The sequence below is a fragment of the Scyliorhinus torazame genome, chromosome 10, assembly GCF_047496885.1.
Source record: "Scyliorhinus torazame isolate Kashiwa2021f chromosome 10, sScyTor2.1, whole genome shotgun sequence".
NCBI classification, from domain to species: domain Eukaryota; kingdom Metazoa; phylum Chordata; class Chondrichthyes; order Carcharhiniformes; family Scyliorhinidae; genus Scyliorhinus; species Scyliorhinus torazame.
Window position 1 is genome coordinate 242,399,400 of NC_092716.1, and position 26,847 is coordinate 242,426,246.

At 43.8% G+C, this 26,847-nt stretch overlaps 1 protein-coding gene across 1 annotated transcript in view; it reads left to right on the forward strand.

Moving 5' to 3' along the window:
* Nucleotides 1–26,847, forward strand: part of LOC140384685 (very-long-chain 3-oxoacyl-CoA reductase-A-like) — a 228,265-nt gene that overhangs the window by 115,838 nt on the left and 85,580 nt on the right. The window contains exons 4-6 of the mRNA XM_072466618.1: nucleotides 4,158–4,268; nucleotides 7,228–7,292; nucleotides 23,068–23,112. Coding sequence (XP_072322719.1) covers nucleotides 4,158–4,268; nucleotides 7,228–7,292; nucleotides 23,068–23,112 — 221 coding nt within the window. The remainder of the gene's footprint in view (nucleotides 1–4,157; nucleotides 4,269–7,227; nucleotides 7,293–23,067; nucleotides 23,113–26,847) is intronic.

The following is a 26,847-nucleotide window of genomic DNA, read 5'->3' on the forward strand; positions in this document are numbered from 1 at the left end:
GCCATTTTCCACCTTGTATGATGGGCTCTTGTAACTTCTATCCTGCAGTATAAAGCAGCCAATATCACTATAATTGAGCAAATTGTGAAGTTCAATATTTCTCCTGCTCCAGGTTGTTTTGATTTCAACCTTAATTTTGTGCCATGCTTAATCTTTATCCCGCTCTTGGTATATCTGTAAATCAATTCCCAATTTGTTCATCACATGGAGCATAGTTTAAATGGTCAGATATCCCAGTGTGCTTTACTCCAGCAATTTAGCCAGAGAGCGAATGTTGAGAAGGTGTGGGGGCGAATTGCAGGTCCTGGCAGTGGTACAGGGAGCTTTTCATCTGATCAAAACCAGCTGAACCATAAACATCAGGCACCAAGACGAAGGCGCAGTTGCGAAGGCAACACTACTACAATAGCAATGCTGATAAGACTGTCAGAGATGTGGAGGCCTGCTAGGCTATATGTAGATAACGGCTGGTCGACCCATCTCTGAATCGAATAAACAAGCGTGTAAGACTGGCCAAAGAGATTAGAATGTCACGTAAGCACCTCGGCATCAAGACAGTTTGGTGGGATACTGTTGAGTAGGTGCAGCCCAAAGTAGAGAAATAGTATAAAGTGTGGAGCCTGGTCCTCCACGAATTAGAGCTTTCATGGACAATTAGGAATCCTTTCCTTTATCTGTACCTGCAACGGTGCAAGTATGATAGCTTGGACTTCATGGAGGGAACTGTGCTAATGACTTGTCATTTAATGTAACACTGTAGAACAGGGATTCCCAAACTAGGTTCCATTTTTGTAGGTGTGTACCAATTGCCCAATCATTTTTTTTTTTTCGTTTAATTTTTCAACACAATAAGAATATTTCTCAGGGGCTCCTTCGGTAATATTGGGAGATCAAAAGGGTTCCGCGGCTGGAAAAGTTTGGGAAACCCTGCTGTAGAAAAATTGCCTCAGAGCAACACTGTTGATATATATTCATGATGTGGAGATGCCGGCGTTGGACTGGGGTGAGCACAGTACGAAGTCTTACAACACCAGGTTAAAGTCCAACAGGTTTGTTTCGATGTCACTAGCTTTCGGAGTGCTGCTCCTTCCTCAGGTGAATGAAGAGGTCTGTTCCAGAAACACATATATAGACAAATTCAAAGATGCCAAACGATGCTTGGAATGCGAGCATTAGCAGGTGATTAAATCTTTACAGATCCAGAGATGGGGTAACCCCAGGTTAAAGAGGTGTGAATTGTCTCAAGCCAGGACAGTTGGTAGGATTTCGCAGGCCAGATGGTGGGGGATGAATGTAATGTGACATGAATCCCAGGTCCCGGTTGAGGCCGCACTCATGTGTGCGGAACTTGGCTATAAGTTTCTGCTCGGCGATTCTGCGTTGTCGCGGGTCCTGAAGGCCGCCTTGGAGAACGCTTACCCGGAGATCAGAGGCTGAATGCCCTTGACTGCTGAAGTGTTCCCCGACTGGAAGGGAACATTCCTGCCTGGCGATTGTTGTGCGATGTCCGTTCATTCGTTGTCGCAGCGTCTACATGGTCTCGCCAATGTACCACGCTTCGGGACATCCTTTCCTGCAGCGTATGAGGTAGACAACGTTGGCCGAGTCGCACGAGTATGTACCGCGTACCTGGTGGGTGGTGTTCTCACGTGTAATAGTGGTATCCATGTCGATGATCTGGCACGTCTTGCAGAGATTGCCATGGCAGGTTTGTGTGGTGTCGTGGTCACTGTTCTGAAGACTGGGTAGTTTGCTGCAAACAATGGTTCGTTTGAGGTTGCGCGGTTGTTTGAAGGCAAGTAGTGGGGTTGTGGGGATGACCTTGGCAAGATGTTCATCGTCATCAATGACGTGTTGAAGGCTGTGAAGAAGATGACGTAGTTTCTCCGCTCCGGGGAAGTACTGGACGACGAAGAGTATTCTGTCGGTTGTGTCCCATGTTTGTCTTCTGAGGAGGTCGGTCCAGTTTTTCGCTGTGGCGCGTTGGAACTGTCGATCGATGAGTCGAGTGCCATATCCCGTTCGTACGAGGGCATCTTTCAACGTCTGTAGATGTCTGTTACGCTCCTCCTCGTCTGAGCAGATCCTGTGTATACGGAGCGCTTGTCCACAGGGGATGGCTTCTTTAATGTGTTTAGGGTGGAAGCTGGAGAAGTGGAGCATCATGAGGTTATCCGTGGGTTTGCGGTAAAGCGAAGTGCTGAGGTGACCGTCCTTGATGGAGACGAGTGTCTCCACGGAACAGCCATGGGGACCAAATTCGCACTCCAATACGCCAACATCTTCGTGCACAAGTTTGAACAGGACCTACTCACCGCACAGGACCTTCAACCGACGTTATACACCAGATACATCGATGACATTTTTTTCCTTTGGACCCACGGCGAAGAATCACTGAAACGACTACACAATGACATTAATAAGTTCCATCCAACCATCAGACTCACCATGGACTACTCGCCAAAATCAGTTGCATTCATGGACACACTCGTCTCCATCAAGGACGGTCACCTCAGCACTTCGCTTTACCGCAAACCCACGGATAACCTCATGATGCTCCACTTCTCCAGCTTCCACCCGAAACACATTAAAGAAGCCATCCCCTATGGACAAGTGCTCCGTATACACAGGATCTGCTCAGACGAGGAGGAGCGTAACAGACATCTAAAGACGTTGAAAGATGCCCTCGTACGAACGGGATATGGCACTCGACTCATCGATCGACAGTTCCAACGCGCCACAGCGAAAATCCGGACCGACCTCCTCAGAAGACAAACATTGGACACAACCGACAGAATACCCTTCGTCGTCCAGTACTTCCCCGGAGCGGAGAAACTACGTCATCTTCTTCACAGCCTTCAACACGTCATTGATGACGATGAACATCTTGCCAAGGTCATCCCCATACCCCCACTACTTGCCTTCAAAGAACCGCGCAACCTCAAACGAACCATTGTTTGCAGCAAACTACCCAGTCTTCAGAACAGTGACCACGACACCACACAACCCTGCCATGGCAATCTCTGCAAGACGTGCCAGATCATCGACATGGATACTACTATTACACGTGAGAACACCACCCACCAGGTACGCGGTACATACTCGTGCGACTCGGCCAACGTTGTCTACCTCATACGCTGCAGGAAAGGATGTCCCGAAGCGTGGTACATTGGCGAGACCATGCAGACGCTGCGACAACGAATGAACGGACATCGCACAACAATCACCAGGCAGGAGTGTTCCCTTCCAGTCGGGGAACACTTCAGCAGTCAAGGGCATTCAGCCTCTGATCTCCGGGTAAGCGTTCTCCAAGGCGGCCTTCAGGACCCGTGACAACGCAGAATCGCCGAGCAGAAACTTATAGCCAAGTTCCGCATACATGAGTGCGGCCTCAACCGGGACCTGGGATTCATGTCACATTACATTCATCCCCCACCATCTGGCCTGCGAAATCCTACCAACTGTCCTGGCTTGAGACAATTCACACCTCTTTAACCTGGGGTTACCCCATCTCTGGATCTGTAAAGATTTAATCACCTGCTAATGCTCGCATTCCTAGCATTGTTTGGCATCTTTGAATTTGTCTATATATGTGTTTCTGGAACAGACCTCTTCATTCACCTGTGGAAGGAGCAGCGCTCCGAAAGCTAGTGACATCGAAACAAACCTGTTGGACTTTAACCCGATATATATTCAAGCTTGTATAAAACTACTTGCATCTGAATTACGCTGCCTGTATGGTCTCAGCACTAACAGCCCTTTGTAACTATAACCACAGGAAATTTGTCAACAGAAGCAATTGGTTAATTTTGAAATGTTGTCTTTTTAGTTCATCCATTCTACAAAATTTTACTTATTGGCACCAGTAGCCATATACCAAACCTGGTTTACCTTTTAAATATATTTGAAAATCATCGATGAATAGTTGTCATGTTTGTAGTGCTGATGTAGCATGTAAACATTCAACACTGCTGAGTTTGTTTAAGAAATTATTCAGACACCATTTCCTGAAAAGAGCGGAAATGTAGACTAAACTCAGACAAGTAGCAATTTGGTTCATGTACCTTTAAACTGATGCCACGTGTTTCTTCAAAATGGACTAATCTTGCAACCATTGAGTAAGTTATAATGAGCACAGATATCTTCTTCACTTCCAGGAGAGCAATTCCAAGTTGAAACAAGAACAATCACTGTGGATTTTGGAGGAGGAGTTGAGATCTACAAGGTGATTGAAGCTGGCCTGGCTGGACTCGAAATTGGTGTCCTGGGTATGTATTTTCAGATAAAGCAGGTGGAATTCCTGAGTTGCTGTGTAACAACGCACAAAGCTATTTCGCCAATCTGTAAACCAATTTTTTTTTTTAAAAGTTCATTTTACGGGCTGTGGGTGTGGCTGGCAGGGCCAGTATTTATTGCCCATCCCTAATTGCCCTCCATTTCAGAGGGCATTTGAGAGTCAACCGCATTGCTGTGGATCTGGATTTACATGTAGGCCAGACCGGGTAAGGTCGGCAGATTTCCTGCCCTGAAGGACAATAATGAACCAGACGAGTTTTTATGACTTATCTACAATGGTTTCATAGTCATCCCAACATTTTTAATTCCAGATTTTTTTTATTGAAACCCGATCTTGCCCTGGGTCTCTGGATTACTATTCCAATGACAATTCCGCCATGCCTCCCCTAAAATGTTTTATGACTACTTGAAAATAAGATTGAGTAGAGCACCTCAAATCCGGCTGTCTGAAAACTGGTGGTGCCGGAAAACCGGGCACCATTTTTAGTGGGTCCTGCAAGAATCTTAAACCCTCTTAAATAAGTGAATGACTGGATTGTTCGGGGAGTTGCTGCAGTGACATGGCGATGTACAGAGCAGTTATCCGCTTTGAGCGCCTGATGTTTCCCTTGCGCTGAGTGGCTTGGCTGAGCTTAGTTCTCTGGTCGCTTCACTAGCATGCTGAACAAAAGGCTCTTGCAGAATCCAGTGAGGTATTATGTATGCTACCTGGGAGTGTATTTTCAGTAACATAAAAAACTACAAAAATTAAAAACAAGCAGAAGTGTGAATTTCTCAGCCTGCACTAAAAGTAAGAAAAGTCTATTTGGAAATAAAACCAAAATGTCAGATCCAGCTTTGTTCGCATCAGTAGATAAGACCGATGAAGCCCCATGGCAGGAAGGTGTTATAGAAAGACTAGAAACTGAGATGGAAAGAAAATGATTCAATATGTATTCTTAAGGAACCTGTTCTCTTGGTTTCATGTATTAAGGTTCTAATTTTTTTCTGAAATCCGGCTGGTTTTGAGACGATCTATCTGTACTGCTGAAATCTGGCTGATTTCAGATTTCTGTATCTATCTGTACTGCTTTAATTCCACTAGAAGGAATGGAGTTAACGCTGGTGGTTATACTTTTGCTTGTGAATTTTCTCCCTTTGTTTCCTCTGGGCAGCAGGTCTATATACAGCAGAAAATTCACTGTTTTGTTCACTGAAAACTGTGGAAGGTTTGCAACCCCCTTAATTTTACCCTCTTTTGCTTTTGAAAAACTTTGCTTCATTTAGCTATCATTTAGAATATGTACCAAGTCCTGCCTTGGGTACTTTCTCCCAGTTAACTCCTTCTCTGGTGGCTCTGCTGACTCACAGCTCCAGGGACCCGGGTTCAATTGCGGCCTGTGGTGTGGAGTTTGCACTTTCTCCCCTGTGTCTGCGTGGGTTTCCACCCACAATCCAAAGATGTGCAGGTTATGTCAGGTTACATGGATAGGGTTGAGGATGGGACCTAGGTTAGATGCTCTTTCAGAAGGTAAGTGCAGAATGGCCTCCTTCTGCACTGTTGGGGTTCCTTGATTCTATGGCCTGCAGTTGAATGCCACCTACTTTTTAAATTTGCACTATATGCAATCGCCATTCCCAATGATGATTTGCCACTTCTTCTGTGAATAAAGTGAGTTTTAGTCACAATTTTATTTACCGAGGACTTTCCTCGGTACAGGAATGTTCCAAATGATTTCACTCAAGGAAGACCTTTTGAGTTCCTGTTCTTGCCAAATCGTTATATCTTTCCTTTCAATACCTTACACGACCTAGATGGAGGAAGTCTGTATATCACATGCAAAATTATAGGGAAGGAAAAGAATAGTGGGGTGGCTGTACTCGTATGGGAAGATGTAGTAATGAAAAGAGAGGGGACAATAACAGAATCCATTTGGTTGGGATTAAGAAGCAAGAAAGGGATGATCGCACTTTTTTCACTGGGAACGCTCTGTTGGCACCCAAATCTGTGAAAGTGTCATTTTTCATATATAATCCTGTCAGGCTGGCCGATATCTGTTGGGAAAATTGTCTCTGATCTGATTGTCCCGATAGTGGGTGGGGGTAGAGCAGGGGCATGCACAGCTCTAACGTTGAGGCAATTACTAATGTGACATGGAATATGTAGAGTGTGCCAAATTTTGGAGTTGAATATATTGACAGTGATGAAGTTTTGGCATGCTTCCAATCTCTAAGGACATATTGTTTAAATGTTACCTTGCTGGGAGTGTCCTAGGAATCTGCACATTCGCCTGTTATTTCCTATGGGTTCATACCTTGTAGGGAGGGAAATGTTATTACTGATTTGTGCTTTCTTAAAGAAATTCCCTATTCTTGCACATATCTCCAATGAGCAATTATACACTTCTTCTCACCAGCTTTTGAAGGGTAACAATAGAGTAACTGCAAAGAAGTCTATGGATTCCATAGGGAGACAGTGATGAAGTTTTAATATCACTGGGCTAGAAATACAGACCCAAGCTACTGACATGGGTTCAAATCCCACCAGGGCAGCTGATGAAATTTAAATTTTCTCAATGCACCTGTTGTCGGAAAACCCATCTGGTTCACTAATGTCTTTTCGGGACAAAATCTGCCGTCCTTGCCCGGTCTGGACTATGTGTGACTCCAGATCCACAGCCGTGATGTTGACTCTTAACTGCCTTCTTACATGGCCAGCAAGCCACTCCGTTCAAGGGAAATTAGGGATGGCCAATAAATGCTGGCCCTGCCAGTCACACCCACATCCACTGAAAGATGAGAAAAAAAGAAAGGCAGCTGTGAATGGAGCCAAAAACATCTAATATGTGTATATGATATCTAATTTGTATTAATATCACTGAATCTATATTGTTTCTCAATGATGTTGAAGCAATTTGACGTAACCTGATGTACCATTTTGATTTTCTTCAGTGAACAATGTGGGAATTTCTTACAGCTACCCAGAATATTTCCTGGATGTTCCTGATCTCGATGATGTAAGTATACAAACATCTGAGCTATTGTTTTTTTCTCCCTTCTGCATACTTATCCGAAGTTGGATCATTCTAGGCATAAGTTGTTGGCTCCTTCGGGTGTGGCGAAGTTGCTGTTGGCATTTATGGAGCAGATGGAGGGTGCGGGGGGGGGGGGGGGGGGGGAGACAGATTTCTGGCAGTTTATGCACCTGGGGGATAAGGAATTCTCATTCTTTCCTTCAGTCCACAGATTTATTCCAGGATCGACTTTTTTTTCTCCTGGGTAGGTCTCTTCTGTGGGTCAGGAAGGTGGAATACTCGGCCATTGTCACTTCAGATCGTGCTCCGCATCTGGTGGGCTTGGGTTTGGAGTCAGGTCCCGACAGCGCCCACCGTGCAGTTGGATGTATGATTGCTGGCCAAGAGGTGACTTTGTGGGTGTATGTCTTGAGGCTATTGAGGATGTCGGGTTCAATAAGAACACCTCTGTCTAGCCCTCCAAGCTCTACGAACACCTCTGTCTATCCCTCCACGCTCTGGGATGCCTTGAAGGCGGAGTTATTCGAAGAAAGATGATATACAAGGTGCATATGAATAGGGAGGTACTGGTGGAGCGGACAAAGTTGGTGGATGCTATCCTGAAGGTGAACCGCAGGTATTTGTGTGACCCTACCCCGGAGTTTCTGGTGAGCAGGAAGAAGCTGCAGTCGTAGTTCGATCTATTGTACATGGGCAAAGCTGTGAGCCAGCTGTGATGTTCAAGGTTTTTGTTTTTAAACGAATATGGGGAGAAGGCCAGCTGTTTTTTTAGCCGATCAGCTGAGGCGGCAGGTGGCTTCCTGGGAGATTATCCAGGTTAGGGATTCGGGAGGCTGCTTGATTTCCACCTCTGATACAGTCAATGCTTCGTTTGAGGCTTTTCACAAGGGTCTCTGTAGGGTGGAGTCTCCGGTGGGACATGTCGACATTTTTAGATGGATTGAGTTTTCCAGTGGTGGGGTGTGAGAGATCGGAAGAGTTGGAGGTCCCGTTAGGCCCCGAGGAGATTTTGATCGGTATAGGGCAGATGCAGACCGGTAAAGTTCCCGAACCTGATGGGTTTCGTCTTGAATTTTACAAGACTTTTACGGATCAATTAATCTCGTTACTGATGGACATGTTTAATGATACCTTATCCCGCGAGTCTTTGCTACACTTTCGCAGACTTCTGTTTCTCTTCTGTTGAAGAAGGATAAGGACCCCACTGAACGCGGGTCGTAACCGATCTCGCTATTGAATGTTGACGCCAAGATACTGGCTTAAGGTGCTGGCATTGAGGCTGGAGCCCTGTCACCCTGGGGGTGATTGCGGAGGATCAGACTGGCTTTAAGGGTCGGCAATTGTCAGACAATATTCGGCGGCTGTTGGATATTCTCTCCCTTGCCGCTGAGCGTGAGCCATAGGTGATTGTGTCTTTGGATGCCGAGAAAGCATTTGATAGGCTGCAGTGGACATAATTTTTTGAAATCCTGGAGAGGTTTGATTAGGGCCAAAGCTTATTTCATGGGTAAAGTTATTGTATAGGGCTCCCAAGGCTGGTGTTCATACCAACGCCTTGAGCTTGAGATATTATTGAATAGGGGGGCAAGACCAGGGGTGTCCGATGTTTCCCCTCCTAGTTGTTTCAGCAATTGAGCCCTTAGCCATGCTTTCAGAGCTTTGGGTAAGTGGAAGGGGTGGGGGAGAAAAAGAGGGAGCACAGGATATCCTTATATGCTGATGATCTGCTTTATGTTACAAACCCGGTCCCTACTGGGTAAAATAATGAAGCTACAGACCAGCATTGACTCCTTTTCGGTATACAAGTTGAAATTGGAAAAAGACACGTACTTTCCGGTTAACTTCGGGAGGGGAGCCAACTAGGGGGAGGGGGGGGGGGGAGACTGCCTTTTTGCCATGCCAGATCTTGCTTCCGGTATCTGGGTGTCCAGGTGGCCCATAAATTGGACCTGGCTCCATAAATTGAACTACTTGAGTCTGGTGAGTTAAGGGAAATCTGATTTACAAAAGTGGGATAAACTTCCTCGTCCTTGGGCAGAGTCAAGTCTATCAACATGAATATTCTTCCAAGTTTTTGTTTCTTTTCCAATGTCTTCCTGTTTGTCTTCCTAAATCTTTTTTGTTAAGGTTAATGGGTTGATATCATCCTGTATATGGGCAGGCAGGGCCCTGAGGATCCGCAGCACAGTTCTTCAAATGGATGGACAGTCGGGAGGTCTAGCATTGCCCAATTTGCTTTTTGATTATCGGGCAGCCAGTGTTGAGAAGGTGATGTGGTGATGCATTGATCCGGGTTCCCTATGGGGACATATGGAGGCGAGGTCGTGTAGGGGATCTAGTTTAAGGGCGTTTGTAATGCGTCGCTCCCGTTTTCTTCAGCACGGTACACTTCGAACCCAGTGGTTGTGTCCACTCTAAAAGATATGGAGACAATTCTGGCAGCACTTTAAGCTTGGATCCAGAGAGAGGTTGGCACCTATTTGCACTTATCATTTATGTGAACCATTCAGACTGGACGCCATGTCTGGGGTGTGGGGTGGGAAGGGGTTTGAGAGATTTGGGGATTTGCCAGCTTGGAAGAACTGACGGCGAAGTTTGGACTTTGGGGGTCAAACTCATTCAGATACGTCCGGATCAAAGGGTGTATCCTGTCTGAGGAATCGGTTCTGGGGGATGAGGTGAAAGTATAGTGGGAGGGAGAGTTGAGATGTATAGTGGATGGTGAAGTGTGGAGTGAGGCCCTTCGTAGGGTGAGCTGTACATTTTCATGTGCGTGGCTCGGCCTGATCCAGCTGGAGGTAGAGCCTAGGGCTCACCTGACCAAGGCTTAGATGAGCAGCTTCTTTACGGGAATAGAGGACCGGTGTGAGCTAGGTGCCGGCCAACCACACACATGTTCTGGTCATGTCCCAAACTGCTAAGCTTTGGGTCTGCTTCCTTAGCACCTTGTAAGTGATTCTGAATATTAATTTGGAACCTTCCCTTTGGTGGTCATTTTCAGGGTGTTGGACATGCTGGGGATGGAAGTGGGGCTGAAGGCAGACGTCCTCGCCTTTGCCTTGTTGATTGCCCGGAGGCGAGTTCTTCCGGGGTGGAGGTCTCCTACTCTGCCCAGCACCTCGGTACGGTTGGGTAACCTAATGGAATTCTTGTACCTGGAGAAGGTCAAGTACACCGTCGGGGGGTTGGTTGAGGGGTTCTACCGGAGATGGCAGCCATTCATTACCTACTTTAAGGACTTAGTCACAGTCAGTTGCTAAGGGTTGGGGGTGGGTTAGATGGGGAGCGGGTCTCCCTTGTACCAGTGGGGGACTGGGTGATGTAGTGGGGTTATAAATTAGCGCTTTATTTTTGAAATGGGGCCAAGATCATTCCAAACGGATGAAATACAAATTTGCTCCCAATACCAATGCACAACACCAACATGCCCCAAGGTTAGTAGTTGGCTTTGTAGCTTCTGTTGCCCGTTATAGTGAGTCATGATTACACCAAAGTCAAATCTGCTATAAGGGTCATCTGAGAGTTGGAGTTGGCCATTCCCTTGAGTAGTCTTCAGTGTCTTCTGAATTAACTCATGGCCAAAAGTTTAATTTTATTAGAGCAGGGACAGGTTCTGGAACAAATGCTCACATCTTTCGCATATACTCTTTCAATTTCTCCTAACGCAGACGGAACAAATAACTTGGTGAGATGAGACTGAATCTGAATGTCAGTTGCTTTATTTCCCATCAAGTGAACATGCAGAAGTTATGATCGGATTATTTCCCTCAAAGCAGCTTTAATTTTTGTAATACAGAGGACAGTGAATGTGCTACACAACCCCATTAGGGGCTGGTTTAGCACAGGGCTAAATCGCTGGCTTTGAAAGCAGACCAAGGCAGGCCAGCAGCACGGTTCAATTCCCATAACAGCCTCCCCGAACAGGCGCCGGAATGTGACGACTAGGGGCTTTTCACAGTAACTTCATTTGAAGCCTACTTGTGACAAAGTGATTTTCATTTCATTGCATTTCACCGTCATATCGCTCTGCTATGTTTTGTTATTTCCACAACCCTTTACAGCTTTCATTGACCTTTTTTTAAAACCCTTTGTCCAGACCTCTTTCTTTTTTTGTACAGATCATCAGAGGCTTAAAAAGCAGTGGGGGAATTAGCTGCCTTCTGTTTACAGTATCTTAGTAAACTGAGCATCAAGTGTCACGATCCCAGCTGATATTACTACCAGACAGACAGACACACACATTCCTGGGCGGAAGCCTGGCTCAATTGGTCATAACATTTTTTTAAAAAGACAGAGTCACAGGACTGCCAATTAACTTCTAACGAAGTAATCAAACCTTTGTTAAACAAGAAACGATTAACTGCAATACACTACTCCTTCACCGCACCCTATATCATTAAACAAGTACACAGATTTATAAAGATAACAAAATATTCTCTTAAGTACACAATCCATGTAAAATAAAAGGCCCATTGTGGCCAGACTCACCACACTCTGAAATCAAGGGGAAGGTGCTACCCGAAACAACCTCCTGGAGTTCTCATCAAATCCCCCCCAAGATGCTTATCACACTAAACCAACTAATCTCTCCAAGGATCCACTTTCAGGATTTCAATCTCTCTTTTCAGTATTCTGCTGCCTTGGATTGCCACGTGCATTCAAGCTTCCACACAACCTCTCGGGAACCCAGCCGCGCCAACAGAACGCTATTGCTTCACAGGTGGTGTTCAGATTTCCCCAAACGTTTAATTTACCTCTGTCTGGCTTCTCACATTAAATCTGGTTCCTGCAGCTGTCTCTTTAACTCGGAGCACTTGCTTTGCTTTGTACTTTAACTTCACCTCACAGGACCGTGTTCAACTTCTTGTTCTTTGTTCCTTTAACTTAACTGTCTTCCTGAGATGTTCCCTGGTTTCTGAATTTTGTTTTGTTCTTTTGGGAAACCTGCTTTCCCCAAGATCTCTGGTCCTGCCCAGCTTCTCCTGGGTCCGGCTTAAAGCTGAACTCAAAAGTTCTTTCAAACTTCGGGTGCCCCCTGATGGCTCAGCAACAACCTAGGTTTTGCCTCTCAGCCATAAACACCCATTAAGATACAGGCACCTGAACCAAGCTGAAGTCATTGCCCCTTTCAAATGTGGAACCACAAAATTAAACTTAAAGCTTTGCCTTATTTCTCATACCCACAAAGACAAATATAGATTATTTAAAACTGCCTCTCTTTCCTGACAAAGTTCCTTATTTCTCAATGCATTTATAAGCCTTTCTATATTTGGCCGTCATGATCCTTTCACAGTGTGATTGAGGGGAAAGTGCAGAGGTGTTATAAACCCAGCTGCAAGCCTCCCTTAACCAGCTTCAGGAAAAAGTTAAATGAATGATTGTATGTTTTCAGGTTTACGGTTTTAATGTTTTGGTTGAGCTAGCATTTTGCTTTTTGCATTTCTTTCCCAGGAATAATTTCAGACTTGTGTGTTAGTCTTGTACATGATCAAATGAGAGTGGAGCTTACTTAAAAAGAGAACCTAAAAATTAAAATGGCCCTTTCATCTCCTAGGGTCAAGTTAATACTGCGATCGCTGCGAGTTGTAAGAAATTGCAGCCTCCACTTGTGACAAAGCGGGGGGGCCCACTCCCTGCAGTGGTTTTGACTGGAACACATGTTCGGTGTATCTTAATTAAAACAAGGTCAGCCTCTTTCCTGGAACTATAGGAATACTGGGTTCTCTGAAGTGTTTCTTTGGAATTTCGTATCCCAGGTGATTGCGGATGCTACATGGCTGGGGATGGACAGGTTCTTGGTTCCTCGGGGAATCGAGGGAATGTGGGGAGCAGGAGGAAAAATTGAGTTGAAGTCTAAGATGGGCAATGATGACTGAATGGCGGAGCAGTCATACGGTCCACTTCTCCTACTTCTTGGGTTCTAGAACATAGAACATTCCAGCGCAGTACAGGCCCTTCGACCCTCAATGTTGCGCCGAACTGTGAAACCAATCTAAAGCCCATCTACACTATTCCATTAGCATCCATATGTTTATCCAATGACCATTTGAATGCCCTTAATGTTGGCGAGTCCACTACTGTTGCAGGCAGGGCATTCCACGCCCTTACTACTCTCAGTAAAGAACCTACCTCTGACAATTGTCTTGTATCCATCTCCCCTCAATTTAAAGCTATGTCCCCTCGTGCTGTCCATCACCATCCGAGGAAGAAGGCTCTCACTGTCCACCCTATCTAATCCTCTGATCATCTTGTATGCCTCAATTAAGTCACCTCTTAACCTTCTTCTCTCTAACGAAAACAGCCTCAAGTCCCTCAGCCTTTCCTCATAAGATCTTCCCTCCATACAAGGCAACATTCTGGTAAATCTCCTCTGCACCCTTTCCAATGCTTCCACATCCTTCCCATAATACGGCGACCAGAACTGCATGCAATACTCCAAATGTGGCCGCACCAGAGTTTTGTACAGCTGCAACATGACCTCATGGCTCCGAAACTCCACTCAATCCCTCTACCAGCTAACACACCGTACGCCTTCTTAACAACCCTATCAACTTGGGTGGCAACTTTCAGAGATCTATACATGGACACCGAGATCTCTCTGCTCATCCACACTACCAAGAATCTTACCAGTAGCCCAGTACTCTGTATTCCTGTTACTCCTTCCAAAATGAATCACCTCACACTTTTCTGCATTAAACTCCATTTGCCACTTCTCAGACCAGCTCTGCAGCTTATCTATGTCCCTCTGTAACTTGTAACATCCTTCCGCACTGTCCACAACTCCACCGACTTTAGTGTCACCCGCAAATTTACTCACCCATCCTTCTACGCCCTCCTCCAGGTCATTTATAAAAATGACAAACAGCAGTGGCCCCAAAACAGATCCTTGTGGTACACCACTAGTAACTGAACTGCAGGCTGAACATTTCCCATCAACCACCACCCTCTGTCTTCTTACAGCTAGCCGATTTCTGATCCAAACCGCTAAATCGCCCTCAATCCCATGCCTCCATATTTTCTGCAATAGCCTACCGTGGGGAACCTTATCAACTGAAATCCATATACACCACATCAACTGCTTTACCTTCGTCCACCTGTTTGGTCACCTTCTCAAAGAACTCAATAAGGCTTGTGAGGCACAATCTACCCTTCACAAAACCGTGTTGACTATCCCTAATCAAATTATTCCTTAGTAGATGATTATAAATCCTATCTCTTAAAATCATTTCCAAGCCTTTGCCCACAACAGAAGTAAGGCTCACTGGTCTATAGTTACCAGGGTTGTCTCTACTCCCCTTCTTGAACAAGGGGACAACATTTGCTATCCTCCAGTTTTCTGGCACTATTCCTGTAGACAATGACGACATGAAGATGAAAGCCGAAGGCTCTGCAATCTCCTCCCTAGCTTCCCAGAGAATCCTACGATAAACCCCTTCCGGCCCAGGGGACTTATCTATTTTCACACTTTCCAGAATTGCTAACACCACCTCCTTATGAATCTCAATCCCGTCTAGTCTAGTAGCCTGTATCTCGGTATTCTCCTCGACAAGATTGTCTTTTTTCTGTGTGAATACTGATGATAAAATATTCATTTAGCGCCTCTCCTATCTCCTTGGACTCCACGCACAACTTCCCACTACTGTCCTTGACTGGCCCTACTCTTACCCTAGTCATTCTTTTATTCCTGACATACCTATAGAAAGCTTTAGGGTTTTCCTTGATCCTACCTGCCAAGAACTTCTCATGTCCTCTCCTGGCTCTTCTTAGCTCTCTCTTTAGGTTCTTCCTGGCTGACTTGTAACTCTTGAGTGCCTGAACTGAACCTTCATGTCTCATCTTTACATAAGCCTCCTCCTTCCTCTTGACAAGTTATTCAACTACTTTAGTAAACCACGGTTCCCTCGCTCAACTACTTCCTCCCTGCCTGACAGGTACATACTTATGAAGGACACGCAATAGCTGTTCCTTGAACAAGCTCCACATTTCAATTGTGCCCATTCCTGCAGTTTCCTTCCCCATCCTATGCATCCTAAGACTTTCCTAATTGCATCATATTTGCCTTTCCCCCAGCTATAATTCTTGCCCTAAGGTACATACCTGTCCCTTTCCATCGCTAAAGTAAACTTAACCGAATTGTGGTCACTATCACCAAAGTGCTCACGTACCTCCAAATCTAACACCGTGCCTGGTTCATTACCCAGTACCAAATCCAATGTGGCCTCGCCTCTTGTTGGCCTATCTACATACTGTGTCAGGAAACCCTCCTGCACACATTGGACAAAAACTGACCCATCTAAAGTACTCGAACTATAGCGTTTCCAGTCAATATTTGGAAAGTTAAAGTCCCTCATAACTACCCTATTACTTTCGCTCCTATCCAGAATCATCTTTGCAATACTTTCCTCTACATCTCTGGAACTTTTTGGAGGCCTATAGAAAACTCCCAACAGGGTGACCTCTCCTTTCCTGTTTCTAACCTCAGCCCATACTACCTCAGTAGACGAGTCCTCATCAAAGGTCCTTTCTGCCACCGTAATACTGTCCTTGACTAACAATGCCACACCACCCCCTCTTTTACCACCTTCCCTGAGCTTACTGAAACATCTAAACCCCGGAACCTGCAACAACCATTCCTGTCCCTGCTCTATCCATGCCTCTGAAATGGCCACAACATCGAAGTCCCAGGTTGCGTCCTTGCACCTCCAGCACATTGACTCGCTGACTGACGACAGGGCCAGCATCACTGTTAAACAGGCCCCACCTTCCTCCTCCCAAGTTTTATTTATTTAGCGAATGCAAAGTCCACAAGTCGAGCAGTTTCTTCCAGTCCTGCTGCGTTGAGTGCAAATAAGCCTCCGCTGAGCGTGTGGATTGGGCATTCTCCCGTGATGTGGTGCATAGTTTGCTCTCCCACAGGCACATAGGGGGCTGCACTGATGCCCGAACAGTGACCAAGGTTGACCAAGCAGGCGCCGTGACCGGTCTTGAACCGGTTATGGGTGAATCAGTCTCGGAGGGTTGAAGTCAGGCAGTTCTTGGGTTGGGTTTGAGAGCAGGCACTTGTTTGTCTTGTCCAATGATTCCCATTCATTTGTCCAGGTGGAATTTGCGTTGACGTCCTGTGTGTGAGTTTTTTTTCCAGCTTGCCCCCTTGATGGAGTCGTGCCTTTTGTAGTCCGAATAGATTAGCGCGAGTGGCACGAGAGGGACATTGCGAACGTTTTCTAACATTGTGTGGGCTGTTGCAAGTGGGCGGCTATGTGGGGAGGTGATGTTTACCAGGACAAACCACACATGCATATTATTATTACTGGAACACAACGCTCAACACCACTCTCCTCCGAGTCAAAAACAAAGAGCAGACAAATCATCAGTCCTTTGATCTGAATTGCTTTAAATGCAAACCAATATGGCACAAAAAGAAAACCCTGGATCTACTGATGCACTGTTGCCTGTAAGCACTTTTCAATCGTAAAAATAGTAATCCCCTGTTTACACCAAAGCTTTAAGAAAAAAACTCTAAAAAATCTTCACTGGGTCTTCTGTGCTGTACCAGAATAGTTCCAGTGTCTGATTGCTCTTCATAATTGTGATCTCCCAGCCTTGGCATCATTCTGGAGAATCTATGCTAATATGGTCCTCAATGGCTTTAATGTTGTTTCTATAATGGAGCAGGCAAAACATCTCGTAGTCAAAAGTTCCAAGTTTCATCAGTACATCTTCACACTTGAATGTACAGGTTTGAAGATTTTTTTTTTAAAGCCTACTTGAAATGCTCAAACCAATTTGCAACTTCCAATAGTATACTGTGGGTGTATCTAACGCCAGGCGATCTGCAGCGGTTCAAGAAGGCGGCTCACCACCACCACCTGGAGGGCAATTTGGGATGAGCAGCACCACCGTGCCCACATCCTGTGGAAGAATGAAAAGAAAACTTGCCCATTCTATCAGCAATTCACTCTTAAGCTTACACCTGCCAGCTCTTATTTGTTCCATTAGCTCGCAGACACAGCATTGGGGCAAATGTTAGCACTGCTGAAAGCCAGCAAGGGCAGCAGAAGCAATAGCCAAAAAAAATCAATGCCGAACTTAATATTTCATTTGCAAGCTGGTTGTTTGCTTAACTTTATTTGAGATGAGAATCTGTGTGTAACAGCCCCCCCAAGTGGTCAAATTGTAAACAACGCAGTAGACGCTTGTATCAAAACAATTGGACTACAGAACATTCCTGCGATTGATTCACTGCTCAGAGGTTATCTTATGTTTTTGTTTAATGTTAGTCAACTTTTTTGCATTTCTGCAAAAAGATGAACATATTCAGATTTCTGAATTAATTAATAGTGACTAAACACAAAGGCCAGCCTGTCTCACACATTTGCAAGTTTTGACAGCCAAGTTGAAAATGCACCATGGATTTTCTAGTGAAACCGTTGCACTAGCAATGATGGAAATATTAAGCTGATTCTGTCACCACTATTATTTTCTTTTCCGATAGGAATTGTGAATAACAATTGTGGCAAAATCTTTAATGGGATCTGTCTTTTCTTTGTATTACCATCTCTTCTATAAAAAATATTTGTTCTTCATTCACTTTTCTGGTACAGTCTTTAGGATGAAAATTCCATCTTCCAGTATCAGATGCATTCGATATGTGCTTGATTCATCTATTTATAGAAGTCTCTTCATTCTGTCACACCTCAGTGTTTCACTTGAAAGTACATCGCATTTGCACCTAATTGGCGCTCATGCCATTTTCATAAAATGTTGAAGAATCTATTCAGAACACATTAGTTGGCGTGCAGCAAGCAGGAACAAAATGTTCAAAAAAAGCACCAATGAGAAAAGGAAGCAATGTACTACTTCAGAACTGAACAATGACTATGGAAATAAAGACTTGGAACACGGGCAGAAGTTGCAAGAGAGTGATTCTAATTTACCTCTTTTTAGTCATTCCTGGGATGTGGGCGTCGCTGGCCAGGCCAGCATTTATTGCCCATCCCTAATTGCCCTCGAGAAGCAGAGCAGCCTTTTTTGACCCTGCGGAATAGCATTGTGTGTTTAAAACATGCACAGAAGCCCGGAAAGGGGGTGAGGGAGGGGGTGGGGGAGGAAGAACTATGCAAACATGCAAACAATTTAGGGGATTTGAGTTACAAACGTAGACTAATAGTTATGGGGGATTCATCTGCTCTGTTGTTAATTGGACAGAAGAGGAGTTACTGCAATGAATGCCGGGACACTTTTCGAACTCGAAGTGTTAAAAAAAGGGAAGATATTTTTTCAATCTAGTAATGGGAATGAACCAGAGCGGATAAGAGAAGGAAATGGGGGGCAGCTAGTTAGTAGAGACCATAATTTAAGGTGATATAGTAGAACTTCAATATTACTCAAAACAGATGAATAGATTGGAGAAAAGATTATTTTGAGGGGCTGAGAATAGAACTTTTGGAAATTAAAATGTGCAGCAATATTGACAAATAACCAAGTCGATCAACAATGGGAAGCATTTAAAATGGCATTCAACAGTATGCAGGGAAAATTTATTTGCTCGAAGGAAAGGATAAGCTAAAGACTAGTGAGACTCCATGGATGAATAAAGACATGAGACAACTGAGGGCTGGGGAAGAGGCTTGTATTAAGTATATAGCTAGCAGAGCAGTGCAGGATGAGTGAGAATACAAAGAGATTAGGAAAGAAGTTAAAAAGCAATTAGGAAGGCAAAGAGGAACTATGAAATTAAAATTATCAAGGAACATAGAGTAATATTTTACATACGTAACAATGAAAAAGAGAGGCTGTGATGAAAATAGGGCTATTAAGGTATAGATAGAATAATACTACAGGTAACAATAGAGAGGTGGCAGAAATTAAATAATTTACAGTCCCTTGCTTGTACAGAACTTGAATATTACTGAAAGGAGAGACATGTATCTGCAGCTTTTCACTGCACTCATCAAGACTAACGTAAGAATTCCAAATTCCAAATGACCACAACAATTTATAGCATAGGAGAACAGGGTTCTGTTTGGTTGGCAAGTCAAAGCTTCAGCAACGGATTTTTCTTTGCAACAATATTTTCTTAAGTATTTACCAGGGAACTAGAGCAGGTAGACACGGCATCAAATGATGAGATAAGTAATGAGTTAAGTGCACTTAAAATACAAATAAGGAGACTTATTAAATAATGAATGAACCTCAGAGGATAAAGTCCCTAGTCCAGATGGATTGTATCCACTTATTTTCAAAGAATCTAAGGCAGAGTTAGCAGAGGCATGACTAGACATTTAACAATGTTAGAAAAGGTGTAGCGTCAGAGGACTGGCATATAGCTAATATTCCTACATTTAAAAAGGGGGACAGAACATTTTCAAGGAATCATAGTCCAGTTGCCTTACCATCAATGAGAGGAAAAATAATGAAATCGGACTAAAGGCAAAAATAGGAGAATATCCTTGAAAGAAAACTATAATAATCAACAAGGATTTTGTAATCTTTGACCTCCTTACTGGTGCAGAAATGCATGTAACAAAGTTCAGTTGTCAAACTACTTTGTTAGGACAAAATCAAAACTAGTTTAATGAGTTTCGTGAAAATCGAGCCAATAAACATGGGCAGCAATTTACAGTTTATCATGGGTTTTACTACTGAGCGTGGACAGAAGACTGTGTCTAATCTTGCTGCTTTGGCCTTCGGTCTTCAGACTTTCTCTCATCTTTTTACTTCTGGGTTTTGGTTCTTCTGCCATCAAGACTTGAGTGAGAGGGTTTTATCCAGTTAACCCCTTCCAATGCCCAATAATTCTCACTCCCATGGTGGTCATAGGTCCTGTGCATGATTTTCTCGCCTAATCATGTACATTCCATGTTAACTGTGTGAACGTGATCACGTAAGGTTCTCCACATTCATCCTACTTCCTCTTGTCTCAAGCCGCTATGTCCTGTGTCCTCTTAATACAGAGTCACCAGCACACTATCACTTGTAGCTTACACAAGTAATTTGAAGTTTCTACAAGCACCTAGCTTTTTAAGCTATTTAAATGTTTCATAGCCTGACTTCATTTGAAATGAAAAATGAAATGAAAATCGCTTATTGTCACAAGTAGGCTTCAATGAAGTTACTGTGAAAAGCCCCTAGTCGCCACATTCGGGCGCCTGTCCGGGGAGGCTGGTACGGGAATTGAACTGTGCTGCTGGCCTGCCTTGGTCTGCTTTAAAAGCCAGCGATTTAGCCCAGTGTGCTAAACCAGCCCCACGATTTCCCCCCATTTTCCACGATAATCTACATTGACATTAATTTATATTGTGCTCTAATTTCTCTACCTCACTATACTACAAAAGGTATCTTAATAAAGCTCAGCGCTAATAATAGCTTCAAAAGGGCAAGACTTTTGAGCAGGTAAGAGAGTGTAGACAATGGCAATGCAGTCGAGATGATTGATATGTGTAAGGAAAATAAATATGGTTTTAAGGGATTATATTTCTATTGGTAAACATTAGAAATAAGATACAGTTTTAAGTGGGATTAATTTAATGCCTCTGTGCCTGAAAGGGTAAAACCTATGGTTGGATTTGATTGACAAATGTGTTGTATGGGGTTGGTTAATTTCCAACTGTATTTCTATTGTGCTTAGAGAGGGCTACGGCGTGAATTTAAAAAAAAATGTTAAAATAAATTTAGAGTACCCAATTTATTTTTTCCAATTAAGGGGCAATTTAGCCCTCTTTAGCCGTAGCCCTCTCTAAGCACAAATTTTAAAAAATGTGCAAGCCACCTAGCTTGCACATTTTTAGGTTGTGGGGGCGAAACTCATGCAAACACGGGGAGAATGTGCAAACTCCACTCGGACAGTGACCCAGAGCCGGGATCGAACCTGGGACCTCGGTGCTGTGAGGCAGCAGGGCTAACCCACTGTGCCACCGTGCTGCCCTCATGGCGTGAAAATTAAATAGGCCAGCAGAGTAGACATTGCTTAGCAACTGGGGCCTTGCGAGGTAGAGAAGCTTTTAGTTTTAGCTGTATTTGTGGGCAGTTGGAGACAGGACCTCGGGGAGTGAACATCTCTTAATCTTGCCAGAAGAGTGGGCAGGACAGGGGCTGAAAAAAGGCAGGCTTCCAAAATACAAATTACAGCCCAGATACTCAGGGAATTGGGACAGAAAGAATGTTTAAGACAACTGGAGTTAAGTGAACAGAGACCAAGGTATGGTTCAGAAGAATTGAAGGAAAAGTAAACAAAAGTGTTCTGAGTTAAGGAGACAATTGCAATAACTAGATGTAAAGTGGGACAGCAGCCTTCAAAGGTAAATCAGATGTCTGATGCCATTTTATTACAGTCTGAGAATCGAGAGTTAAAGCAATTGTGAGCAGTTTGCGCAGCAGTCAAGATAAATATATCTTAAAGGGGTTGGTGTAAAATCCTGGACTGGATTTGGTGCTAAAAGTGGAGCAGAACCTTTGTTTATAAGTGTGGAAGAGTGTATTTTCCCACAGTCACCTTGTGTGCTTCAAAAGGGACTTTGTGTTAATGCGACCATTGTAGATTAAGATGTAATCCATGTTAATTCTAAAACCTGTGTGTAATTGTTAAGCTAAGGGGGGAGTAAATCAATGTTTTTCATGTTTAACAATTTTCTTTTCTTGTTAAAACTAATTAGCAGTTTTGTGATTCTTTCCAGGTTTTATTAAAAAAAAAAGAGTCATGGTCTTTTGAGTCAGGGTTCCATTCTGGAATCTGCTCTTTCAATTATAACATCAACTGGGATTGTAACATGGGGATTTTCAAAAGGGCCTCGATAGGGTTCCCCAGAGTAATGAACATGGTCAGAGAATGTGGAATGGATTGTCAGCTGACTTCGGGACAGAAGACCGAGAATGGGAGTAAAGTTTAGTTGTTCAGAATGTCAGAAGGCGTGAAGCGCTGATCCACAGGTTCAGTGCTGGGACCGGTGCTCTTCAGAATTTACATCGAATCAAAGACCCTATTTCGCTCGTTACTTGAAAAATGCAGGATCTCAGTGCAAATGTACTCCTCTCAAGTTGTGCCATAGGTTAGCAAGGCGATAACAAAAACAAGCGTTGGACTTTATTTTTCGATAGAATTGAAGAGTAGGGAAGTTATGCTAAACCTGCATCGGATCTTGGTTAAATCATGCCGAAGAATATTATGGGCCGTTCTGGTTGCCACTAAAAATGATATTAAGGCACTGGAGAGGAGATTTATAAAAATGGCACCAGAAATGTGTGAATATGCATGTTAGGAAAGGATCAACAGGCTGGATGACCTTTCTCTTGGAAAAATGACTGAGGGTGACTGAACAGAGATCTTTTAAATGATTCAGTGTCTTGATGCGCGGAAACAGGGACTATTTCCGCTTGTAGGGAAGAGCATAACTGGAGGCTATCAATATAACATGGTCGCCAAGAAATCCAGCAGGTAATTCAGACAAAACCTTTTTACTCAATTAGTGGTGAGAATATTATAGATGCATTTAAGGGGAAACTGGACGAACACATGAGGGAGAAGGGAATAGATTGTTACAATGATCAATTTAAACAAGTAAGGATGGGAGGAGGTGCCATTTGGAGCAGGAAGGCAGTATGGACTGATTGGGCTGAATGGCCCTTTCTGAATTATAAATGTTATCCAATAGATGGAGTCAATTTTCTATTAATACAAGTTCCCCAATGCTGTACCATTGAGAAAGTACAAGCAAGCTATTGTTCCAACAAATTAACGGATCAATTTTGTTTCTCTCAGATTATCAACAAGATGATAAACGTCAACGTTATGTCGGTCTGCAAGGTAAAACAAATTCATTTAATTCTGGAGAGTTTTAATTATTCACATGATTGTGTTTTAAGGTGGGTTACACACCACCAAATTGTGTTGTTCGAGTGAAATTGTGACATCAGTTGGAGAAAAGTTCAAAAGATACCTGTTAACCCATTTTTTGTTTTCTGTCCCAAGTATACTTGTTTCCCTTCCCCTCAGACAGTGACTTGAGCAGGGTGTGGCTTTCTGGGTGTTAGCAGCACCCTCCTACTCAATTTTCATGTGTGACTGACACGTTGAATATCAGCGGCCTTTTGTACAGTGCATCAAGCACCCAATGATAGATGTAATCGGCCTCCAAAGTAGTGAGCAAATGGAACTGCTGGTATATTTTAGCCTTTCTCCAACTCAATTATAGTCCCCGTGCCATTGTGGCAGTGCAAGTTCGAGAATCAGAATGGTTCCAGCACAGTTCAGCCCATCATGGGGGAGGAGGGAGCAACTGAGCCTGAGTCTCGGCCAGTTTTAGTGAATCAGTGCTGGTTTTCGGTCGCGTTAGCCTGGCCACGGAGTGGCCTGTAGTGCCCCAGCACACGCGCTCTGTCTCGCCGTAAGGGTGCTGGAAAGACCCATGTTGCCGAGTAAGTGAGCGAGTAGGTGGGAAGCGATTTGAGAAGGGGCTAGAGCTGAGAGAGAGTGGGGGAAGGAGGGGGCGATAGGGAAGAGGAGAAGCGGAGTGAGTATAGTTTGAGAAGCAGGGGTGGGGAGCGGACCTTCACTAAGCCTTCTGTCATCAGGGCACGGTGATGCAATGTGGTCCTCGCAGCGCCAGGGACCCAGGTTCGATTTATATACTTTTTCCTTAAGTTTGATGCTTTTCTTAACTTCATTAGTTAACCAAGGATAGTGAGACCGCCCCTTTGAACATTTCTTTACAATACAAATATATTTATTCTGAATATTTTGAAATATCCCCTTAAATGTCTGTCACTGCTGCTCTATTTATCGGTCCTCCGACCTAGCATCCCAGTTCTCTTCAGCCAGCTCAGCTTTCATGCCCACATCGTTGCCCTTATTTAAGTTTAAAATACTCGTCTTAGGCCCACTCTTCTCCCTTTCGAACTGGATGTAAAATTCAATCACATATTGTGGTTGCTGCCAACTAGGATGCCTTTACTCCGAGCTAATGAATTAATCCTGTTGCATTACACAATAGCAAGTGTAATATAACCTGCTCTCTGGTTGGTTTTCCAAAACGCGCTGCTCCGAGAAACTATCTTCAAAGCATTGAACTCCTCATCCAGGCTACTACTGCCAATCTGATTTTTCCAGTTTATATTCAGACTAAAATCACCCATGATTATTGCCATCCCTTTATCTCAAAACACCCAATTTCTCTTTTTGTATACTTTTTCCTACATTGTACTTACTGTTAGGTTGCTTGTAGACCACTCCCACTAGTGACTACTGTACCCTGTTTCCCCATCCGTTTACTGATTTGAGCGCCATCTCCAAGATCACCTATTTCCACCTCTGCACCATCGCCTGTATTAGCCTCAGTCTCCGCTCACCTGCTGCTGAAACGCTCATTTGTGCCTTTGTTAGCTTTAAGATCCTGGCTGGTCTCCCATTCTACCCTCTGTAAATCTGAGGTCACTCAATAACCTGCTGCCCACATAACTCATGCAAGTTCTGTTCATCTATCGCCCCTGTGCTCGCTGACCTACATTGACTCTTGGTCAAGCACCGTCTTGATTTAAAATTTCTCACCCTTTGTTTTAAGATCACTCCATGACCTCTTCCCAGCTCCGCACCCCTTGAAATAACTGTGCTCATCTAATTCTGGCTTTCGGACATCCCTGATTTTAATTGCTCCACCATTGTTGACAGGGTCAAGGCAACTGATGGCGCCAAAGCTCTGGAATTCCCTCCCTACATTTTCCCCCTCTACCTCGCTCCCTCTTTAAAGCTACCGCTTTGATCAAGCTTTTAATTTTCTGACCTAATACCTCCTTATGTGGCTCAGTGACATATTTTATTTCATAACAGACTTGGAAATGCCCTGGAACCATATAAATATAACTGATTGTATAGTCGCCTGGAGTTTGCATTGATAATGGCGGTGGATCTGTCTGTGTTTGCTGTCATTACTCCATTGAAATTGACCTGAACTTTCGGAGTTCACACTTGACATAGAATGACGTGCAAATTCTGAAGTTGTTGTCAGTGGTACGATGTTCCTGCAGAATGTGTGCTGTTGTGTTCCTGCCAAGAGAAAAATCCCTAAGCAATCAGAGAGTTACTGAAAACATCCACTTTTACACTTAGTCTCACTTTAAAAACACTTGAAAAAATTTGCATCCTGTTAAGTGAGGTGTAACTGACTTTACAAGTATGCTAACTTCATAATGACTGCAAAACACCTGAAAAACTATATTTCTCAAATTTTTCCATTGATAAATTCCACATTTTAAAAATAATTACATAAAGTTTGTTTATATTGATGTTTTAGCTGCTGTTGAAATCCAATCATAATTTTGTTGTATGAAATTTTAAATTAAAAATAATGGAAAGTTTTTAAACTTCCTGCTTTGCCGCCTGAGAATATGCTACCTCAATGTCATTGCCCTGTCTGCTGATATCCCTGCTGCTGTACACCTGGAAATCCCTTTGAGAGGGGGTGGGGGGTGGGGTGCATATCCGAGAAGTAAAGAGGGATTATGAGAAAAGGCTAGAGTACTAGAGTAATTTTGGTAAAATAGCACATTTTGTAAGTTAATGTTGCCGCTACCGGTTTGGAGTTTTACTGTGGGTATCAACAACTCAAGACCACCAAATTATTGTTTGCCACAAACGTTTATTTGGCACTCTTAACTTGTGCGTGCACGTGTGCATGGTTGCACAGGCTTGTCAGAGAGTCGAAACGGAGCAACTGATCTGTTCTCGCTTTCAGCTCTCCAAATAGTTGATCATGCTACTTCGACCTGAGCTGGCTAGCTATCACCTCTGGGTACAGTTTCTTGTACCCCGTTCAGTGCTTGCTGCCTGCGTGGTTGGCTCCGGATAGCTGCAACCTGCCTTCTCGAGGCTCAGTGATTGGTCAGTTGTCTCTTGGCAGCCTCCAAGTTTTGATCATCTTGCATAGCTCGTTCTTTATTCTCCAGCCCTCACACAATTAACAAGGCTGTTGGCTCAAATCTGCCAACTTCTCTGTATCCCATATGGTGTATTGATTACAAATTTAACAATAACTAACTTTAACATTTAATCTTATAGAAACCATCTTGCAGGTTTTCATCCATTCATTTCCTTTAACAATAGCACAGTTACATTAATCGCATTACAGACTTGGAATCAAGGTGGCCAGATCACAGGAGTTAAATATCACGTAAACTTAAATTGCTGCAAACAAACTTCATGGCAGTCCTTAAAAGATAATAGAATCAATTAAACACCACATTATAGATTCAGCATATTCCACCCCCACCTTTTCAGACACTTGTTTCTTTGTCTCAGTTATTTGTTATTTATGTACATCACTTTCCCTATCACCAGGTTTCATACTGTTCACGGATTAGGTGGGAGAAGGGAGGTTTGCTTACACTGGCAGTCATCATGAAAGGGGAATCCCAAAGTCGTCTTTAGGTATATAAATAGTAAGAGTGGTAAAAGGAGAAGTAGGGCAGATTAGGGACCAAAAATGGAATTTGCACATGGAGGCAAGGGAACTGAAAATTTTGCACCTGTCTTTAACAAGGAGGTAGA